This window comes from Clytia hemisphaerica, unplaced genomic scaffold (genome assembly GCF_902728285.1).
Source record: "Clytia hemisphaerica strain Z4C2 unplaced genomic scaffold, Clytia hemisphaerica genome assembly, whole genome shotgun sequence".
In the NCBI taxonomy this organism is placed as follows: Eukaryota; Metazoa; Cnidaria; class Hydrozoa; order Leptothecata; family Clytiidae; genus Clytia; species Clytia hemisphaerica.
In genome coordinates, this window is record NW_027103595.1 from 3,203,101 (window position 1) to 3,222,916 (window position 19,816).

Here is a 19,816-nt window from a genome sequence, read left to right on the forward strand (position 1 = left end):
TGCTTGATACTTGCTGTTAAAAGTCAAGGGATGATGAAGATCCTTTCTGTCAACGCAACGTTCAAATCAAACTATTTTTTTTCCATTTAACAGGAAAATAAACATTTAAAACCGAAGAACCACTGCTTAGATTGCTTAGATGCGTGCCGCCCGCGCGGCAATTTGATCAACTTCAGATTCTAAGTCCGTGTTTCGGCTTCCGGTAATTTTGTTGCTGTTCACTGCTAGGGTACACCATTTTAAAACGGCATTTTTCGCAGTCCTAGCTACCAAACCGAGAAAGTTTTCGTGGCTTCAAGCCAAACCATTCAAGGTCATTTTGATAAAATCATCGGTTTGAAGATATGATTTATATAGCAAATTTTACAGCAAATTTTCACTTGGGATAGAAGTTAAAGGTACGTGCACAATATAGCAAAACTGCTTCGCTCATAAATTCGCTTCGCAAAAAGTGTCAGCGCAGTCGTAGCGCTGATAAATTTGCTTTTATCTGATATTCCGATGGCGTATTGGCGGCCGCCCACGCTAAAGCTCTAAAGGAGCGGGCCGACCTTCCAGAGGTTTAGCGTGTCGGAAGAAAATTTCTACATCGGGTTGCCAGATTAAATTTGCTTATTATCTGGCACCCAGATGGTGAAATTTTCATCCGACACGCTAAAGCTCTGAAGGTCGGGAAAATTTTCAACATCTGGAAGGTTTACATTACGGAATTTTGCGAGACCGCGTCAAGAATTTTGCAGCGGGAGGAGGTCTGGTAACCCAGCCCTCGTTTTTGGGGATTGGCGGGTTCAACCGAAATATTTCTAGGTTTTACGGGTAAGGGCTGTTGAACCCGACTGAGGATGCGGCACATCAAAGGCCGACTATCATTCCTCTCTTAAGCCTTATAATACCCCAAACACACCACACAAACCACGGCGGCACAACACCCGTCGCCCCGCGCAACGTTCTTCCTTTCCTTCAAGTTCTTCTATAATGTAAATGGTGCCTAAAAAAAATCGAACGATGATATTCGTCGAACGTTCGAACATTTTTATTCAAATTGTCTGTCGAAATCATCAATACTACAAAAGTAAACAAAAGCAAAAATCTACAAAGATGGCTTGTTGTTGGTTCTTGGCTACGATGGCCCCTAAGGCTCACCACGCACTTCCAGTTCTTATAAAATTTGTGAACTAGAACTGTCTAGGGTCATGGCCCAGAAGGCTCACAAGACACTGCGCACTTCCGAGTTTTTTTGTGACGACACTGCACACTTCTAAAAATATTTTAGAAACGTAAAAATCCCCCTCGAAAGATAGCCGTTCTGGTCAGCAAAATAGATACCGAGTTGTAATAAGTGAGTTGATGATAATAGCGAAGAGGCTCGGAAATCCCGAGTTATTTTTCTTGAGTTCAAAAGCCGAGTTACGAAAAACCGAGTTATGGTGTTATTTTTCGGAAATTTTGACGTTATTTTGTACCTTCTATATGACGTCATTTTCAATTCTGTAGCTCGTTTTTTTCCTTGACTTTAAAATTTCGAGTTATCTCTGATGGTATCTTAACTCAAGTAAGTCCTTCCTTTAAATTTTCGAGTCATTTCTCGTTTTTTAACTCGGTTTTGTTTTTATTAAATTTTCGAGTTATACCTTCCGAGTGTTCTAAATCAAATAGCAGACTGGGAGTCCAGAAATCACAGGGATTCATCAGACTGGAAACTATCCCCTCAAGTCTTCAGGAAAGTTGTTGGCCGATTTGGCCAACTAGCCATAGACCTATTTGCTTCCCGGCTTTATCATCAGCTACAAAACTACCTCTCATGGAGACCAGACCCATTCAGCAAGGGAGTAGATGCATTGCAACACAATTGGTCAATCCAATTGGGTCGAATATTGTACGCTTTTCCCCCTTTCTCGCTGCTGCCAAGAGTCCTAAGCAAGGTTTTGAGGGATCAGGTCCAAACAATGATCTTGATTGCTCCAGTGTGGCAATCACAAACATGGTTTCCAAAACTTTTGCAACTGTCAGTTGCAAACCCACTGATTCTTCCTCAAGTCCCAAATCTTCTTTTGAACTCGAACAAGACTAAACATCCGTTAACAGAGAACAACTCTCTAAGGCTACTCTTGTCTCCCGAATAGACGTCCCCCCCGCTAATTGTTAAATGAAAGAAAATCCATCCCCCGCTCTTATTAAGACCCCCCCCCCGCTTATTAAGTTCGAATAATTTAATATTTTATTACAGTGTAGATAGACCTTAAACTTGTTAAAAATTTTCCTTTTTGTTAGTATTGGTTCTTATTTTACGTGTTCATTTGTTAAAGTTTCTTTTTTTGTTGTTGAAATTGATATCAGTTAAAAAAAATTCTGTCTTCGAATTACCCCCCCCCCCCCCCCTCTTATTCCATCCCCCCTGCTTATTAGAATTTAGAAAATTTTCCTACCCCCCTGCTTATTCGGACCCCCCGTCTATTCGGGAGACAAGAGTAGCGGCTTGGAAAATTTCAAGCAATCCCTTGTCCAGACAGGGATATCAGAGTCAGCTGCCAATCTTATCTCCAACTCGAGGAGAGCAGGTACGAATGCAAATTATGACTTATCCTGGGAGAAATTTGCTAGCTGGTTTCTGGGAAACAGGTTGATCCGTTTCACTGCCCTTTAAGGGGGGGGTTTGTACTTTTACGGTGTGACGGGATTGGCCCTTTTTTAGTACGGTATTACGGGATTTGACGAAAAAAAAACAACGGGAAAACGGTATTTTAAAATCAGACGGTGACGGTATTTAGCCTTATTTTTTGTCATTATGCCGGTATTTGAACCTGTACAAACCGGTGTGACGGTGTTATTATTTTTTTCAATTTTCGGTATTCCGGGATTCAGAAAAAATTTTGACGGGAAAACGGTATTTCGAACCCCTACAAACCCCCCCCCCCTTTAAGTGATGTTTTGGATTTTCTAGCTCACTTGTTTGATTCTGGAGTGCAGTATCGAACAATAAATTTGTATCGATCGGCTATCTCAGCTTTTCACTCTCACATTGAGGGAAAACCAGTAGGACAGCACCCTCAAGTATGCCAACTATTGAAAAGGAGTATTTGATATAAAGAAGCCTCCTAAACCAAGATATGCTTTTATGTCCAAACTGTACTTGATTATATTAAATCTCAGATAAGGATCTCACCTACAAATTGGTTATCCTTTTAGCCTTGACATCAGCATCTAGGGCCTGTACTATTCATTGCCTTAAGCTGGATTTTATGTCTGAGTACCCAACTTATGTCAGGTTTCGATTCGACAAACTTCATAAAGGCTGGAAAACTAACAAAAGTTCTCCAGAGGTGAAATACTACAAGTTTGAGGGAGACTCAGAACTCTGTCCAGTTTCTACCTTAAATGTTTACAAGGAACGTTCAAAACCCTGGAGGAACAATTCTGATCAACTATTTCTAAGTCATGTGAACCCCCATAAAGGGGTTTCAAGTAGCACTATTTCCAGGTGGATTAAAGATGTTCTCAAGTTAGCAGGCATTAATACAGCAATTTCCAAAGGGCATTCAGCTCGTTCTGCCTCTTCCTCGAATGCGGGACTAGCTGGGGCTTCAGTCTCAGACATTCTTGAAATGGGGGCATGGTCAAATGAATCAACATGGCAAAGATTTTACAATAAGCCTATAATTACTGCTGAGGAAACTTTCCAGCGTAGAATATTGAGTAAAAGATCGGGTAAAAGGCTTTGAACAGAGGTCGTTAGACTAGGGACTAAGCCGTTAGACTAGGTTCCAGTCGTACCGAGTCGGTTAGGTTGGAAGTAACCAATATTACATCGACGGAGATTTTATGAAATAAAATTAGAGAATTACATAAAGGCGCGAAGCGGTTCACTGTTAGGGTACACCATTTTAAAACGGCATTTTTCACAGTCCTAGATACCAAACCAAGAAAATTTTCGTGGCTTTAAACCGAACCTTTCATGGTCAATTTGACAAAATCATCGGTTTGAAGATGTGATTTATATAGCAAATTTTCGCTCGGGATTGAAGTTAAAGGTACGTGCACACAATGTGGCAAAACTGCTTCGCTCGTAAATTCGCTTTGCAATAATAGTGGAAAATTTGCTTATTGATGATTTATCTGATATTCCGATGGCGTACTGGCGGCCGTACACGCTAAAGCTCTAAAGGAGCGGACCAATATACCCGAATATGAATAAGATATGCTCGACCTTCAGTTCAGAGCAAAGCGTGTCGTGTAGCATATTTCCACATTTTGGTACCACTCGAAAACGAGAAAATCGCTAAAATCAGTGTCGAAATATATTGGCAATTTTGGGTATTTGAACGTTTTTCAGAATTTAAAGCTCAGGCGTGAATTGCAATTTCAGTACTACCACTTTGTTTCACTTCAGGGGATTTTTCGATTTGGGAAGGGTATCCAGGCTATATTCTCAGCCATATTGTATTGGAACATTTTTGAGCTTTTAGATCCTGAGATCCTAAGAAGTTAATGTTAAGTATAATGTTAAAACTCAGAGTTACAACTCTACTTTCCAACCGTACTTTAAAGCACTTGATAATTATTTGCGGTTTTGACTTGAGGAAATTCCCCTTATGAGCCAAATATTTCGGCACCGATCAAAAATAAGGCTTCACTTTTTCTTGCCTGAGAAAGGTAGTTAAAGATTCGCTTCTAGTCCTTAAAGCAACCTCGTTCACTGCGTATTATCAGCTTTTGATGATTACTGATAGCGCTAAATAATACCCTGACATTGTCTGGTTTTCAAACGCGTAAGATTATTCTCTGACGTCTATCAATAGATAGCGTGTAGATAAAGCCTGGAATATACGGGGACGAGGTTGGGCTTATACTTTATCGGTTCTACTATATATACACCTGAATGCCACAATGGTCAGAATATGTTGGTATTTCTGGGTATTTTAGCGTCTTTCAGAATTTAAAATTCGGGCGAAAACGGCGTTTTAAAGTTTTCTAGTTTTTAATCGAATATTTCGATTCGGGAGGGGTATAATGGCTTTCAGTCTATATTCTGAGCCTAGCCGAACCATTCACAAGCTTTTAGACCCTCAGATCCTAAACTGCTATTTAAAAGTCTTAACTCTACTTTCCAACCTTAAGTTAAGTCACTTAAATAGTTAAAAACTACTTGCGGTTTTTAAAAGTTTGCCTGACCTTTTTAATTAAGTCCAGTGAACTTAGGAGCGTTTGGCGAGGTCACCATTTTGAAAAAAAAGTTAAAAATCCAAATAAAAATAAAACTACTTGGAGTTGAAAGATATAATCAAAAATGAGAAACATCAATGGCAGATTTGCAATCCCTTATTCTCAAATAAAAACATTGCTTCATACTGTTTTTACCTTTACCTAGCCTAGGCAAAAGCATATTACCATATACTACCGGGCCACTTAATCGAGTCATCCAGTCTATAAAAAAGCTTTAAGTGGGCCCGGGCTAATCAGGAGCTAGACAATAATATCAATTTATCACGAAACTAATCACGTGTACACGCGGCACAGAAAAGAGCGGGAAATCGTGCTGTTTATTCAGAAGATGTGCTTTGTTTGTTTTCAAAATTTCAGCAAAGTATGAAAAGATGTTTTAGCTTGGTGGAAAGATTTAAAAAAGCAGATTTTCTTTTGAAAATGTGGCGCAAACAGAATAACGGTAAGCATTCATTTTAGACCCAATAATCTTGAATATCCAAATACGAGGAAAGGGAAAAAAAACTTTTGTCGCTAGGATCATAACGCACAGCACGTTGTTATCTTTGAAAGTTCAAAAGCAAAATATTGATTTTCTTTGGATTAGCACTAACCAACCACAGAAAACCAAAACTATTTCTTAATCTAAAATTATGGTAAATTTGGATACTGTCAGACGAGGTTAAAAAGAGTTTGAGAGAGATAGGAAGGAAGCGAAGGTCACCAAAAAGAGGAGAGTAGAATAAAATCTGAAGAGGAGTTATCCAGGATGTGGCGACATGTCAAACAAACTGCTTCACAAAAGAAATTGAGCTGCACTAGTTATGAAAAATCCATGATGAACCACCTCTTTGTAAGGTAAGCATTGGTGAACCCCCCCACCAGTGGTAAGTCTGATCACGATGCCAGCAATTTTTTTGTCTTCAATCACGATCACGTAAATCAGCAAGAAATTCAAAAAATTAGGCATCACGGCTCAAAAATCTTTTGAATCACGATCACGCTTTGACCTCTGATCACGCAGTCACAAAGAAAAAATTTCCGAATCACGTAATCACGCAAGAAAAAGGTCGCTATCACGCCATCACGAAAACCGCTTCGTGGGGAACATTGGTAAACCCAATAAATGCTTGGTTTAACTTAAATGTTCAGAGTATTACCCTTATGAAGCTGTGAAAACCTTTTAGGCTGCTGACATCCACTAACGAATTCGTGCTCCTATAATACCTGCAGTTTTGTAAAGGTCTGCGATTCTGACTTAGGGTCACTAGAGGTGTAGTCAAGGGAAAACCCTTAGTTGACCCTTAAGATTTTTTAAATGCAAATTTGATCAGTTGAAGGAGCTACAGTATCCGTCAATGGTGATGGATGACGTTTTAGATTTTAATAACATAGGGGAGGGGGTTTCAGGGGTTTAAATTCTACCGTTTACAGGTCAACACCGATTCTCATATAAAAGTTTGAGTGTCATTCCCAGTGAGCGAGCTCAAGTTTTTTCGGCACCATATGCTGCCGCTCAAAAATGGAGTGTCCGCATTTTTTTTTCTAAAAGAGTTGAATCATTGATATGGGGTGTAAATGGTGAAATTGTATTGAGTAGAAGGTGGTACTGTTTAACATCACAACAGAAGAGCATTTATGTGGTATTTTTCATGAATTTATATATGTACGACTTTTTCATAATAAATGATGGATGCTTTGTATCATAATGATAAATCTCTTTTCGCTCACCCTGTGCCAGCAGTTGAGATATATTTAAAATGTTGGATGATGAGCTGAGAAATCAGTTTTAAATGGTCGTTGAGTTGTTGAGTTATGTAAACTCTTGTCAAGTGGAGGTCATATTTCAACAGCTTTACAAACATTTGAGCAAATTCTTTAAAAAAAAGTTGATGTTGATTTTGTAGTAAGGTGAAAGGGAAAGTTGGCCTAAAGAAATTTTTGTTGTTGCGTGAATTTGTTTGAAGTGAATTTGTTGAAAAATGAAGATTTTGTCGAAGCATAAGAAGAAGAATGATGTGAAAACGAAGGATGGATTTGTCCAAGACTCTATTGGGATGTAAGTTGTCAATCAATGAAACGATTATGACGTCACTCATCCTTTTGGCTTCCGTAATTTTTAATGACGTTTCTTGTCATTAAGAAATTTAACGAAGAAAAATTCGTCCTCTAAACAATTTATTTTTGAAAATTGTTTTTTTGAAGATAGCATTGTCATTCTTGCTTTAGCAGCGATGGTTTATGTCTTTCAAGAAAATTTAGTTCGAGAGGGAAAATAACCGTAATTTTTTCTTGGTTCAAAATTTCGTCAGAAAATAAAAGAAAGACCATTGAATATTAGTTTATATTTAAAGGTTTTATTGTTATTATTTACATTTTGTGACGTTGAGTTGATGATAATTAGGACCAGACATTTGTTACTAGGTCAAGAGCTTAGTTTTAAGGGCTTAGAGCACGAAATTAGATTATAATTAATGTTTTTGTCTTGAGAAAGACGTGAATAAGCCCGTATAAGGAATTTTTGTTTATCGAAGGATCTAAGATAAACAGACGAGCATAGCGTTCTATTTGGGTTTTATTGATCTGATTTGATGATAAGACGTGATAAGTTCGTTCGCTATGTAGAAGTATCGCTAAGGAAGAGGTTTCGAAGTGTTGTCAAGAAGCAAAAACAAGGAAAACTTTCTATGATCTGTGATTCTGAAACGTTCTAAAATCAAGTGGTTTATGTCGAGATTTCAAAATGGATATTAGCAGGCCGACGTCAAAATATTTCGATTTCGATCACTTTATAGGGTATGTAAGAAAAAGCATGGTTGTTGACTATGTAAAAGAGAAAGTATTTTTAATTAACTTTCGATCAAACAATCTACCGGAATCTGCTTATATTTCAATGAAATGTGATTTGTCTTGTGAGTTCAAGTTGATATCTTGTAGTAGAGATCAGATAGTTGTGGCTGTTTAGTTTGGAGTGAGAGTGAGGCAATCGATACTACTGTTTTGGAGAATTTTTTCAGGGAACTATGCAAATAAAGGAAGATAATGAGGCTGAAAGTCCAAATCAAACCTTTCAGATTATATTCAGTTAACACGTTAATGTGAAAAACAGTACTTTTCGAATATCAAAATACATTGTAAACTTTAAACCAGTTCTTAAAAGTTAATTTGAACACACTTGTTGAAGGAGGGTTTTTCAGAAAATTATCCAACCTGAATTTTTGTTGAAAGTTTGTGATAGATAGCCATGAGGAAGTAAGTGATTACTGTGTGTTCGACTTTGGATCGTAAGAAAGTGTTTGATGGGAAAATAGAAAGATTATTGACTTTCACAGCAAAGAGATACTTGAAAAAATAGCGGAAAATGCCTTTCAGTCAAATTTGTACACCGACTTTTTTCTATTGTTTATATGTGACCTTAAAACGTCAAAGTAAACCTCAAACTGAGAAGGTTGGGATCTAGCTAAAGGGAAATGCATATAATCTGGACAAAAGCAAAAGGATCAGTATAAATTCAGGTCTTATTGAAATTATGTTGTGTCTTCTGAAATGAGCTTGGTACTGAACAAAATGTATTTATTTCTTGATAGGATGACTGGCAAAACCCTTGGTATCACCGAATCTGCAAGTCTCTTCAACATGAAGGAGTTTTATAAGTGGGAATTCAACGATGACGAAGAATCAGACGACCGCCACATCATTCATAAATGGTCGCGCGACCGCATCAAGAAAATGCACGGATTACGAAAATCGTACATGAGCTTTTTGGTGTATTCATTCCATTTAACAACATTGAAAAGTTTCATTGAGAATTTCAATTTCATGGTGATCCTTCAGATGATCTTAGCTGCTGGTGCCGTTTGGTTGTTCGATTATTTTGACATTTATTTCAATTTCCATATCGGACTGTTTGTTTCACCCATCGTATTTCCTCTGGCTTTCTCAATAAACACTGACTTTCAACGGAGAGAAAAGGTATTGGACGATTTAGCTAACTTTAAATCTTCATCCATGGTTTTCTTCTTTTGTATGAGGGAATGGAGAAGTGCTTCAGGTTTGGAGGAAGCTTGGTTAAAAGACATCAAACAAAAGGTCCATAGTATGATGTTCAACTTGAGAGAATATTTATTGACAGATAAAATGAAAAGACGTGACATTATAGCACGCATAATGTATGAGGATTTCAGTGATATTTCACAATTGATCGAGAAAGTTCGCGCCAGCAAATTACCCGCCAATCCTGCCATTGTATCAAGGTCCGTACATTTATTGAACATGTTATGTCTGTCATTCGAACGTTTACGAGTCATTCGAGAATATCGATCTCCAAGATCCATTCGATCTTTCAACAAAGTGTTAATTTTACTTTTACCCATAATCCTTTGCCCATATTTCGTTTATTTGGGACGATTGGGTAAGAAGGAGATTAGCATCGGAAACTGGGGGCCTTACTACATCGCAGTGCTCGTTGCAACAGTATTCGGTGCACTACAAGGAGTCCAAGACAAATTGGACGACCCTTTTGATGGAATGTCAGAGGACGATATAAACTTGGACACAATTGATGAATGGACTTTCAACTCCTTGAAGTCAGCTGCCGAGAGAAGCATTTATACTATTGGTAGATTTCAAGTGAAGAAAGAACAGACCGAGAAACCACGATCGAAGAGTATTGTTCAAATGTTACACGAGTTAGAAGCTGAAGAATGCCCGGAGTCTGACTATGAAGCTCCAATTCTGAAAGCGTCGAAAAGCCCGTTTAATAATCGGAAAACAGGGAAAAGCCTTTTCAGAAAAAGTTTTAATCAAAAATCAAAGAGACGCGCGGTCGTTCGAAGTCAGACGTTTACCGGCTCTGATAAATGGAAGGAAGGACGTAAAAGGTTCAGTTCGACAACTTCACAAGCGTGGGCCCCTGAAAATCACCCGTATGCAGAAGTTCTTGAGAAGATGTCAGGTGACAGTCGTATTGAACGTAAACACACAGTACGTCACCACCCGATCGCAGCACGGCAACAAAGTCATGAGCCGCATCCCACACCGAAAGATACGGACCTTCAACGGAAAAGCGTCTCCGAAGCTTCTTTAAACACGATTCTCAAAAACGAAAATGACCAAGACTCAGATACAGGTGAACATCGAAAGAGTTTGGGTGTAAAGTTTCAAAACGAGACTGAGTTATTCACTTATGACGAACGAAATAGTTTGAACAGTGGTTCCAACAGTCGGCTACCTCTTCTAAATGAAGAAAAAGAGAAAGAAGAACAGGACAATCGCTTCAAAACGACGAAACTCGAAATGTCACCTTTGAAAAACGGGGCACGATTTCATAAGAGTGTAGTACCCTCTATGAGCGTGAATAGCGCTGATGATGAACTAACGCAAGTCATTGTGGATTCCAGCCCTCCAACTAAAGAAGACAATGTCTTCGCTTAGATATTTTTTTGAATTTCTTAGTTGACCTAAGTCCTTTATTTGGAATGTTTTTGAGCGGTAATTTTGAATTTTGAGAAGGTATGCTCCTTGTGAGAATTTTCACTTGTTTCTTGTTGTACTTCACTTGCAAGCAAAGGATTTTGGATTTCTTAACCCGACAAACCGTAGTAACCTACTTATTCAAAACCTTTCAAGTCTGAACGAGTCTGAAAAAATTTCTTCCTCACAGTTCACATCTTTTTGACGGTGGTATCAAAACCACAAAAAATTAGTTTATTAATAAATTTCTTTTCCAAATACCACCTTGTTTGTATATACAAAGAATACCATTTTTATATTCATTTTTACTTGACATTAGAGTTTAGGTTTTGAAGAATATTAGAAAAAGTTCTCTTAAAAAGGCAATTCCCCGATAATGCCCTATAGCCAGACAACCACGTCTTCTGAAAGAAGTAAAATGGGAAACGAAGGGTAACAGGGTTTGGATGTTTAAAGGCGCTTTCACAAGGTCCGAATTACAATCATGGTCAAAATGTATTAGACCATATTTCGACGTATTTCCACAATGAGAGTGACGCCCCCCCAAAGAACTTCCAAACTAACCCCCCCCCAAACTAACGACGTATTTCCAAAAAAAATAAGTTCATCTAAATATGGCGATTTCAGCATATCCACTTTATTTCATTTTGGGCGTCGTTTCTATTCCGTTTCTATGGGATACTTTTGTTTAAAAAAAACTTTAAAATTGATCTCCAGAAGCGGAAGAGCTTTTAACATAATTACACCTATTTCCTATTAGCAGATTCATGCAAAAGTCACGAAAAAACGTCGAGTAAACAAACTTTTGATTGGCGGAGGCATGCAAAGATTACCTCATACTCTGGACATTTTGAAAAATATGCTTGTATGTGCAATATTTCAGCCAATGAGAGACTTTCTCGACGTTTTTCGTGACTCTTTTACATGAATCCGCTAATAGGAGATACGCGTATTACACCCCTGTCTCACAAGCCCCGGTGAAACTTTTTCCCACAGTGGGGATAAAATGTTCTACTGAATAACCAACGGGAATAAACATTCTATTGTTCCTAAGTCGAAAAATTCGGTGGAGATGGTTTTGGAGTGCAATTTTTTACTTTGAATTTTGAATGGGGATGAAATCAAAGTTGATTCCCCAGTGTGGATGAAATTGCAGGGTGTTCTCCGGGGATGAGATTCTGGCCGAATCTTCCAGCGGGGCTGGGGTCCCAGCGGGTCTGTGACACAGGGATGTATAATTCTTTTTTTGTTGATTTTGTATTTCGTAGTAAAATCTTTCTAAATTAAATGCAAGTAGAGCAGGGTTTTGGAATAGTGTTTTTCAAAAAGTCGAAATAAACTCGGGAAAGGTGTATTCTAATGATTGTACTTTCCCGAAGTAAGTTGCAGCACTGAAAAATTGTTTGCGGTTTTAAAGTTTTGCGGGGAATTACCCTTTTGTCTCGAGTATCATGGCAATGCTTGGAAATAAATACCGAGTTGTGGCAGCAAAACCACCAAAGAGTTAGTAAGTGACATATCAATTCGTTTCATTTCTGCTATAAATTTGCGTTGAAGTTGAGCCTTTTCTAACGGTAACAATTAGCTTGGAATACTGAGAGGATTCATCCAATACGTTTTACCTCCGGAATGCCACATTATTATTTATTATTTGCAACGGTTTTCTGCAGACGCATTTAGAATATTTTCTGCTGATCATTTGAGAGACTCATCAACAACGAGAGGGTGCTCGATTTTTATGACGAGACAAAAACATAAAGTAATTAGATTTGATGACGTCATCACGATGACAATGCGATGCGTTTTCGGTGGTAATTTCATAAATATTGTACATCTTTTTAAATGGAAAAAAATTTTGTTCATCAATAATCTTACTTTATACATCTAACGGTTTCAACTTTGTTACAAACTTGCTTCCGTTAAAAAAAAAGAGGTTGTGTCATTTAACAGTACTTCAACGAAATTTTCTCAGCGGCTTTACATTTAACCTTTACTTCAGCTGAGAAGGTTCTGGTGTTCTGAAGTCAAAACAGAAAGAGTTTCAGAAAAGAGGGCTTGGTGACCTGAAGGGGATGTTGATTCACAGTTCTGGGCTGTTCGTTTAGTTTTCAGAAAGCCAGATTAGTTTCTGAATGGGAACTAGAACTGGGGTTGATTATCTAATCATCACGTCAAATTTTACTCCAGTTTTGAGGAAGTGACATTGCGATATCTTCTGCTGTGTCTTCAGAAAACGAGGGAGGACATGGACCACGTGTGAAAAGAAGAAGATTTTGAAAGAAAGATCTCCTCATCAATTTTTGAACTAAGCAGGTGGCTTTCAATCAAAACACTTTGGTTGAATTATTGATCATCCTTTCACACTTTCGATTCCTTATCAAAAGAAAACATCAAATATTCAATAAACCAATGAATGAATGAATGGGGAACAGATATTATTGAGCCCAAAAAAATGCTCTTTGTTTTTTCATTCTCAGTTTCTTTTTCTTTCGACACAATTTTGATAATGTTTATTCATGAATTTATCTCGGATATTCAGGTCATATGAACAAGCAATGAGGAAAAATTGAAGGAATCTTTGAGATAGGTTTGGTTAAGCGAATTTTTTTCAGCATAAGGGCTTATTGCTTTAAATACAGATGTCATGCAAGGAAAAATGAAATATATCTCTTATGTGTAACATAATGTTCTTTATTTTCTCCCTAGGTCAGTGAACAGGGGGGGGGGGTTTGTACTTTTACGGTATGACGGGATTGGCCCTTTTTTAGTACGGTATTACGGGATTTGACGAAAAAAAGACGGGAAAACGGTATTTGGCCTTATTTTTTGTCATTATGCCGGTATTTGAACCTGTACAAACCGGTGTGACATTGTTATTATTTTTTTCAATTTTCGGGATTCCGGGATTCAGCAAAAATTTTAACGGGAAAACGGTATTTCGAACCCCTACAAACCCCCCCCCCTGAACAGTGCTTGCTGCTTAAATAGAAGATGTTCTTTTGCGTTGAACTTGACCGCCACAACAACAAAATACTTCTGGGGTTCAAGGATCAAGGTTAAGAGTTATAAATAGTGAAGTAGATATATCATCAATCAAGTAAAAGTATGCTTTGGGATGACTGGCATTTGCTTTGGTGAAAATTTTGAACATTTTAAATGTTAAAGAAGGTCCTGCTTTAAGTGTTCGTTTATTGTTTAGCTCCCTTTGTGTAAGCTTTCTTGTATCAGGAGTTGCTGCAGAAATGATTTCACGTCGACAGAATTCATTTGAAAAGCAATTTCCGATACCGTTGCTTTGGCTGTTATTGTGGGAGCTTTTGATGTCTGACGAGTTTTGGCACACATATCCAACGTCCTTTGAGTCCTGCAACGGCGAATTTAATGAGATGTCATGCTTTTATTGAAATACAAGATACAAGGGTGAGATAGGCAGCATCCTGTTTTGATGTGAGTATCTCTGAGAGATAACCGTTAAACGGTTGCCATGGCAGCTAGATGAGTAGGGTTTGGGTGCAATTATAACATTTCGCAATTTGTCATCAAGCTTTCATGATTTGTTTGCATAACATCATATCAATTTCAAGTCTGCGAGTAAATATAAAAAGATTCGGGGATTGAGACTTGAGAAGTTTCTTTGTTGGAAAAGTTCAATCCGTTATCATCATCGTCAGACACGAAGAAAAGAGACCTCTTCCCTTCCTGTAAGAAGGAAAACTGTAAAAAAAGGAGGGAAATAAAGGGATGATGAGTTAATTTGCACCTTGCTCATCTTGTGGTAATAGTGTATCAGACCACATGTTTCTAAAAACAAAAGTGTTGCGCGTGATTAGATGTTTTGATCGACTTCTTAGAGATTGATAAGCAAGTGATGATTAAGATAAGGGATTTCTTATCAGAAGAATTTGACGAAAATCATGTTGGTTCTGATTGCGAGAGGGCGGACGATGAACAGGAAAAGTTGCGTGAGATTGAATAAGGCCCGAGATATGTTTGAGGTATATGGCATACTGAGCGAAAGAAAACTTTTCCCCTCGATTCTGAAAAGGGTTTGTTTGTAATATAAGAGATCTTTTCTCTCCAACATCATGCTGATGTCACGTGTCAAAACTTTTAATAAGTTTTGCTTTGAAGCCTATTATGTTAGTGCGCAGTAGTTTGCTTAGTGGTATTATGACGAAGAGAGAATGTTCATTTTTGTGTTTAATTATATAAGTAGCGTCTGAAATAACTAACGCATGTTTTGATGTGAGGAGAGGAGGAAAATGGTTTTGGTGGTATCATATCAAAATATATTTTCGGTGGTAGAAAAAGATTATAGTGTTTTCAATGATAGCAAACTTTGTAGCGATTTTTGGGATGAGTGGCTTTCATAAGGGATGACGTAGGCCCTCTGTAACAGATTTGCATAGGAAATAGGTTTTTAAGAGTGTACAAACTAAAGCAATGTGGGAACTTTTCGCGGAAGAGAAATTACTCATTATTTATATAAAATCCTCGGTAACGGTCTGCCAGATTGTAAACATCAATATCTTGACAGTACAAAGTTCAAATGCTGATGTACGAACGAAGTAAATCATTAGTTCAAGTTGTTTTGATCAAATCAAGTAATTTGTTATGAAGGTTGATTTATTTCATCATTTCATTTCTTGTTTATAGAGTACATAAAACACAAGCTGCGAGATGGGACCTCGAATCAAGATGAATTTCCAGCAAAAGTGGGACCTGAACCAGGAAGATGGGCGGGAGGTCATCCAAGAATGGAGTCACACCAGACAGGAGAAAATGCAAGGACTAAGAAAGAAATACTACAACAAGTTTTTACTCTACACGTTCAATATCTCGATTTGCAGAAGTTTTATTGCTAATTTCAACTTCATGGTAATCCTACAGATGATGTTAGCAGCTTTATCCGTTTATATTTTCGATTATTTTGACATTTCGTTCGATTTCCATGTCAGTCTGTTTGTTTCACCTATCGTATTCCCGCTCGCTTTCTCAATAAACACTGACTTTCAACGGAGAGAAAAGGTATTGGAAGACTTAGCTAACTTCAAATCATCATCAATGCTATGGTTTTTCTGCATGCGAGAATGGAAAGTTGCAGCGGGCTTAGAAGACGATTGGTTGGATTCCGTGCATGGGAAAGTGAAAAATATGATGTTTAACTTGAGAGAATATTTACTGACAGACAAAGTGGAACGAAGACGTTATATTGCACGTTGTTTGTACGAAGACTTCAGCGATGCAAACCAGCTGATTGAAAGAGTGCGAGCGAGCAATCTCCCTTCCAATACTGCAATCATATCCCGAGTAATTCATTTATTAAATATGCTGTGTTTATCCTTTGAAAGACTTCGCGTAGTGAGGGAATATCGCTCTCCTCGCTCCATCCGTTCGTTCAACAAAGTATTGATTCTGTTCCTTCCTATCATCTTATCGCCCTATTTTGTCTATCTGTCAAGGAAAGAAACATCAAACGCAGGGGCATGGGGTTCTTACTACATCGCAGTACTCGTTGCAGCAGTATTCGGTGCACTACAAGGAGTCCAAGATAAATTGGATGATCCTTTTGACGGAATGAGTGAGGATGACATTCAACTTCAAACAATCGATGATTGGACTTTCAATAACCTCGAAGTTGTTCGAAATCGAAATTTCACAGTGGGCCGCTTCCATGTTTCGGCGCAAATCGATGTAGTACCTGAGCCGAATACAGGACTCGATAAAATCGATCATTTATTGATACCGAGTGAGAGTAGTAGCGGAGGTATCTTCGGTGGCAAGATCTTTAAGAAGAACAGTCGGAAGAAGCGCAAAGCATCCATTCATCGCACGATGAGCTCTGCGTCCCGACATCCCGACCAAGATAACGAACACCATATGTTTGATCCGCAAAATCACCCTTATGCTGACGTTCTGCAAAATATCAAGGGCAGCTCACGTGTTCAAGCCGTCAAAAAGACGGGGAAAGTTCTGGTCACGGAAACCATTAATCGATTTGATAAACAGAAGTCGAATTCTTCCATCGAAAGTTATCAATCATCGCCAGATGAAAAGCGATTGGCTGATTTGTTTAAACCACCGACAACGAGCCAATCAGATCCCGAGAAACAAGATGAGAACCAATCAGAACCAAGCGTGAAACAAAAAGAACCAATTGAAACGAAAGTGAACTTAGAGTCGCCAAAAACAAAAGAAGTAACGTTTTCGATTGAAACACCGGAAAGGTGTATTTCACCGAACGATTCGATAAACGAAAGTGAAAGCGTTTTATCTTCTCCTTCAAGACAGCCTTTAATATCCGAAGCAAAACCAAAACCTTCGACGAGTAGTCGATTCAAAATGAAAAGTGTCGCTCCACCGAAAAAGACGGAGGTTATAGAAAATAATAACACATCCACGGTAATTCCACTCCAAGAATATGGTGGAGATAATTTACATAATGGAGATAATTCTTATGACGAACTGATAATTGAAAACGAGGACACGATATCAAAAGATAATGAACTGCCAAAACAAAAGGAGTTCGAAGTGTAGAATTTTTTGTAATGATTAGGTACGTTTTGTAAATTTACTGTTTATAGATAGATAGAAAATAGTCCATCTCTTTAAACCTGGTGCGATTGAAGGTCTCGTTCTGAATCTATACCTAGGAGCAAAGTTTCTTGAGAATCTAAATAAACTAGATTAAAATCAAAGGAAATTTCTAGAACATAAACCAAAAGAAAAGAATAGTTTTACTTTTTCGATCATGTAATTTATTGATATGCAATCCATTTAGTTGACTTCATAATCTTTCATCTGACAATATGTTCGAATGGCTTGCTTCTTGTTGTTCATGATATAATAATAGCCAGAAGGAGCGTACTTGTCAAGTGCACGAATAATGCTGCAACCGTAAGCTGGTTTATTAGGACCAGTGCCAGCTAAAAAATAGCAATGCATTGGAAATTATTAGTGAAATGTTTAGCAAAAAGGTTCCCTTTGAGAAATCAACCTTGAGGTCATTTCCAAGAGATTATCCTAAAAGCCACAAATATGACAGCATGCAAACATAAATAAACCCTGTCGCGAATATACTGTTAGCTTATTTTTAATATCAATAAACTTGGGCCCTATAATATCCTGGCGATGTATACCTGCAGGATGATAACACCATGGACCAGATCCGGGTTTCTCTAGAGGTGACCAACAACAACCTGTGTATCGTCCTATACCACAGGTGCGGTCGTTTCCATGGCAATCACGCCTTCTCCTTGGTTCAATGTAGAAACATTTCACATCTGGAAAGAAATGAAAGCCAGTAATGTTTAGAGGAACTGAAGATCAGACCCTAACAGATCAAGCTCGACGCAAATACTATATTACCGAAAAAAGCGTATTATGTGCCCCCGTTAACTATCGGGATGGTTCCTATAGCGGAGCTCGCGCGAGAACAAACCCTATTGGTGTCAGCACACAACAAAATATCAGTAAAGTTCAAATTTTCAATGATTTTTCTCCACCGACACGTATTGTAGATTACATAAGGTCATAATTCAAGTGAAACAGTGTTGATGAAAAAACATATCAACTTGCACTTGTCTATCCTGCACATTGTACTTTAAAACAATAAAGAATTTCGGGGTGGAAACCATTAAAAACGCAAGGATAACATATGAATACCTCCAAGGTAAGCTTGATCGAATTTGAGAAGCAAATATTTGTTGAAATACAAATAAATAAATCGCCAATGCAAAGCTGGATATCCCCAGTTTGACCACTTCTTCAGATAGGTTTAGTACTATTTTAGTTTCAGCGCAAGAAAACAATCTTGTACCTCTATTTGCGCAGGTTCCAGGGCAATTAGTTTGGACCAGGGTATTCCATTGACATGCACCATTGAACGTCATATAATAGCACCATGATTTCTTGTCATCCTTATACACCTAAAAAGGTTAGAGAGGGGTAGTTAGAGGAGAGAGAGATTTGGACCAATCGCATGGAAATGTTTGAGAAAAACACTCGAAAATGCCGGGAAAACAAGGCAATGTTGAGTGCGAACAGTCGTCTCTCCGACCTTATTACTGCCCTTCAATATTGCCACTGGGGGAGGGAGGAGAGAGAGCAGTGAAGTTTAAAATCTACTCTTGTTTCACCATTTTCGTCCACGATTGTAGTAGCGCCATGATTCTTGTCGTTCAGATAAAACTAAAGGGTTAAGTGAGGAGATTTTAGCAAAACATTTTACATGACTTTACAAGTAATACGTTGAATTGTCTTTCGCAGTTTGTCTCCAGTTTTTTGCAAAATTTGTCCTGCTAATATTTCTTCATTATAAGATAAAACCAAAACATGATGTCAAAAAATTCCCTTACCTGTTGCATTGCGGTGGGTTGGAAAGTGTAGACCAACACTAAGACAGTCAAAAATAATTTCATTTTCAGTCTTTCAACCACACAAACAAGTACAACTTATATTCATTAGAATAACAATAACGAAGTATTTGAAGGAATGTTTGTGAAGTAAAAATAACATTTTAGATGCAAGCTGCATCATGAAAAGTCAGTCAGTAAATAAAAAAAACATCATACCATAGCTTGTTCTAGTGAGTGCACGTCTCGTGATTTCTCATCCAATTCAGCAGTTAGCAAGCATCCCAAATCTTGTGAATCACAGTCATTTGAATACGTCATGGGCTTTTCCAGAAAAAAATTGAATATGGGGGGTGGAGGATATAACATTTTTTGAAAATCCCCCCCCGGACATTGTGACTTTTGACCCCCGGACAAGCATTGATTGACCCTCAGACACTCAAAATTATCCTCAAACAGAGCAAGTTTACTCCCGGACAATGTTAATTTTGTCGATTTTTCACTACCCCCGGGCACTATATCCTCCACCTCCCCCCCCCATGTACGAACAATTTTTGAAAGAGCCCCCATCAAAAGATACGTCTATAGAGTCTCGCTTTTGTTTGATAGTTTCTCAGTGAGAAATCAACGTAAGCCTGCAAAAAATACAATAGTATTTTATTTTTGTATTTTTCAGTTGTAATTTTTATTTTTCTCTTGAAACTTTTATTCAACTTTACAACGTGGTGAAATATATCAAATCACAAAGTGCTCAAGAAAATTCGAAAAAATTCGAGCGAAAAATCGAGAAA

General features: G+C 38.0%; 3 protein-coding genes across 5 annotated transcripts; 2 read left to right on the plus strand and 1 right to left on the minus strand.

The window, feature by feature from the left end:
* The first annotated feature begins 5,886 nt into the window (after positions 1-5,886).
* On the plus strand, positions 5,887-10,947 carry LOC136801746 (uncharacterized). Of its 3 annotated transcripts, none has more exons than XM_067058403.1 (2): positions 5,887-6,057; positions 8,787-10,811. In XM_067058403.1, exons 1-2 carry the CDS (start codon positions 5,969-5,971, stop codon positions 10,630-10,632), a joined length of 1,935 nt encoding a protein of 644 aa, XP_066914504.1. In that variant the 5' UTR covers positions 5,887-5,968; the 3' UTR covers positions 10,633-10,811. The 3 variants fall into 3 exon arrangements, with proteins under 3 accessions (XP_066914504.1, XP_066914505.1, XP_066914506.1); XM_067058404.1 differs by lacking the exon at positions 5,887-6,057 and adding an exon at positions 6,978-7,258 and having other exon boundaries at positions 8,787-10,947; XM_067058405.1 differs by lacking the exon at positions 5,887-6,057 and adding an exon at positions 7,608-7,995.
* Positions 10,948-14,873: 3,926 nt separating this feature from the next.
* On the plus strand, positions 14,874-17,313 carry LOC136801747 (uncharacterized). The gene has a single exon (XM_067058406.1). It carries the CDS (start codon positions 15,352-15,354, stop codon positions 17,206-17,208), a length of 1,857 nt encoding a protein of 618 aa, XP_066914507.1. The 5' UTR covers positions 14,874-15,351; the 3' UTR covers positions 17,209-17,313.
* Positions 17,314-17,375: 62 nt separating this feature from the next.
* On the minus strand, positions 17,376-19,138 carry LOC136801748 (uncharacterized). The gene is made up of 4 exons (XM_067058408.1): positions 19,029-19,138; positions 18,491-18,599; positions 17,811-17,954; positions 17,376-17,597 (listed from the first exon to the last, which is right to left on the minus strand). Exons 1-4 carry the CDS (start codon positions 19,089-19,091, stop codon positions 17,449-17,451), a joined length of 465 nt encoding a protein of 154 aa, XP_066914509.1. The 5' UTR covers positions 19,092-19,138; the 3' UTR covers positions 17,376-17,448.
* Between the last annotated feature and the right edge of the window lie 678 nt (positions 19,139-19,816).

Bases quoted from the DNA above. Each gene is read 5' to 3' on its own strand.
- LOC136801746 (XM_067058403.1), top strand. From the start codon at position 5,969: ATGTGGCGACATGTCAAACAAACTGCTTCACAAAAGAAATTGAGCTGC. The intron at 6,058-8,786 runs GTAAGCATTGGT...ATTTCTTGATAG, and splicing joins ATGAACCACCTCTTTGTAAG to GATGACTGGCAAAACCCTTG.
- LOC136801747 (XM_067058406.1), top strand. From the start codon at position 15,352: ATGGGACCTCGAATCAAGATGAATTTCCAGCAAAAGTGGGACCTGAAC.
- LOC136801748 (XM_067058408.1), bottom strand. From the start codon at position 19,091: ATGAAATTATTTTTGACTGTCTTAGTGTTGGTCTACACTTTCCAACCC. The intron at 17,955-18,490 runs GTACAAGATTGT...ATTTCTTTCCAG, and splicing joins TGGAACCTGCGCAAATAGAG to ATGTGAAATGTTTCTACATT. The intron at 17,598-17,810 runs GTATACATCGCC...GCTATTTTTTAG, and splicing joins ATGGTGTTATCATCCTGCAG to CTGGCACTGGTCCTAATAAA.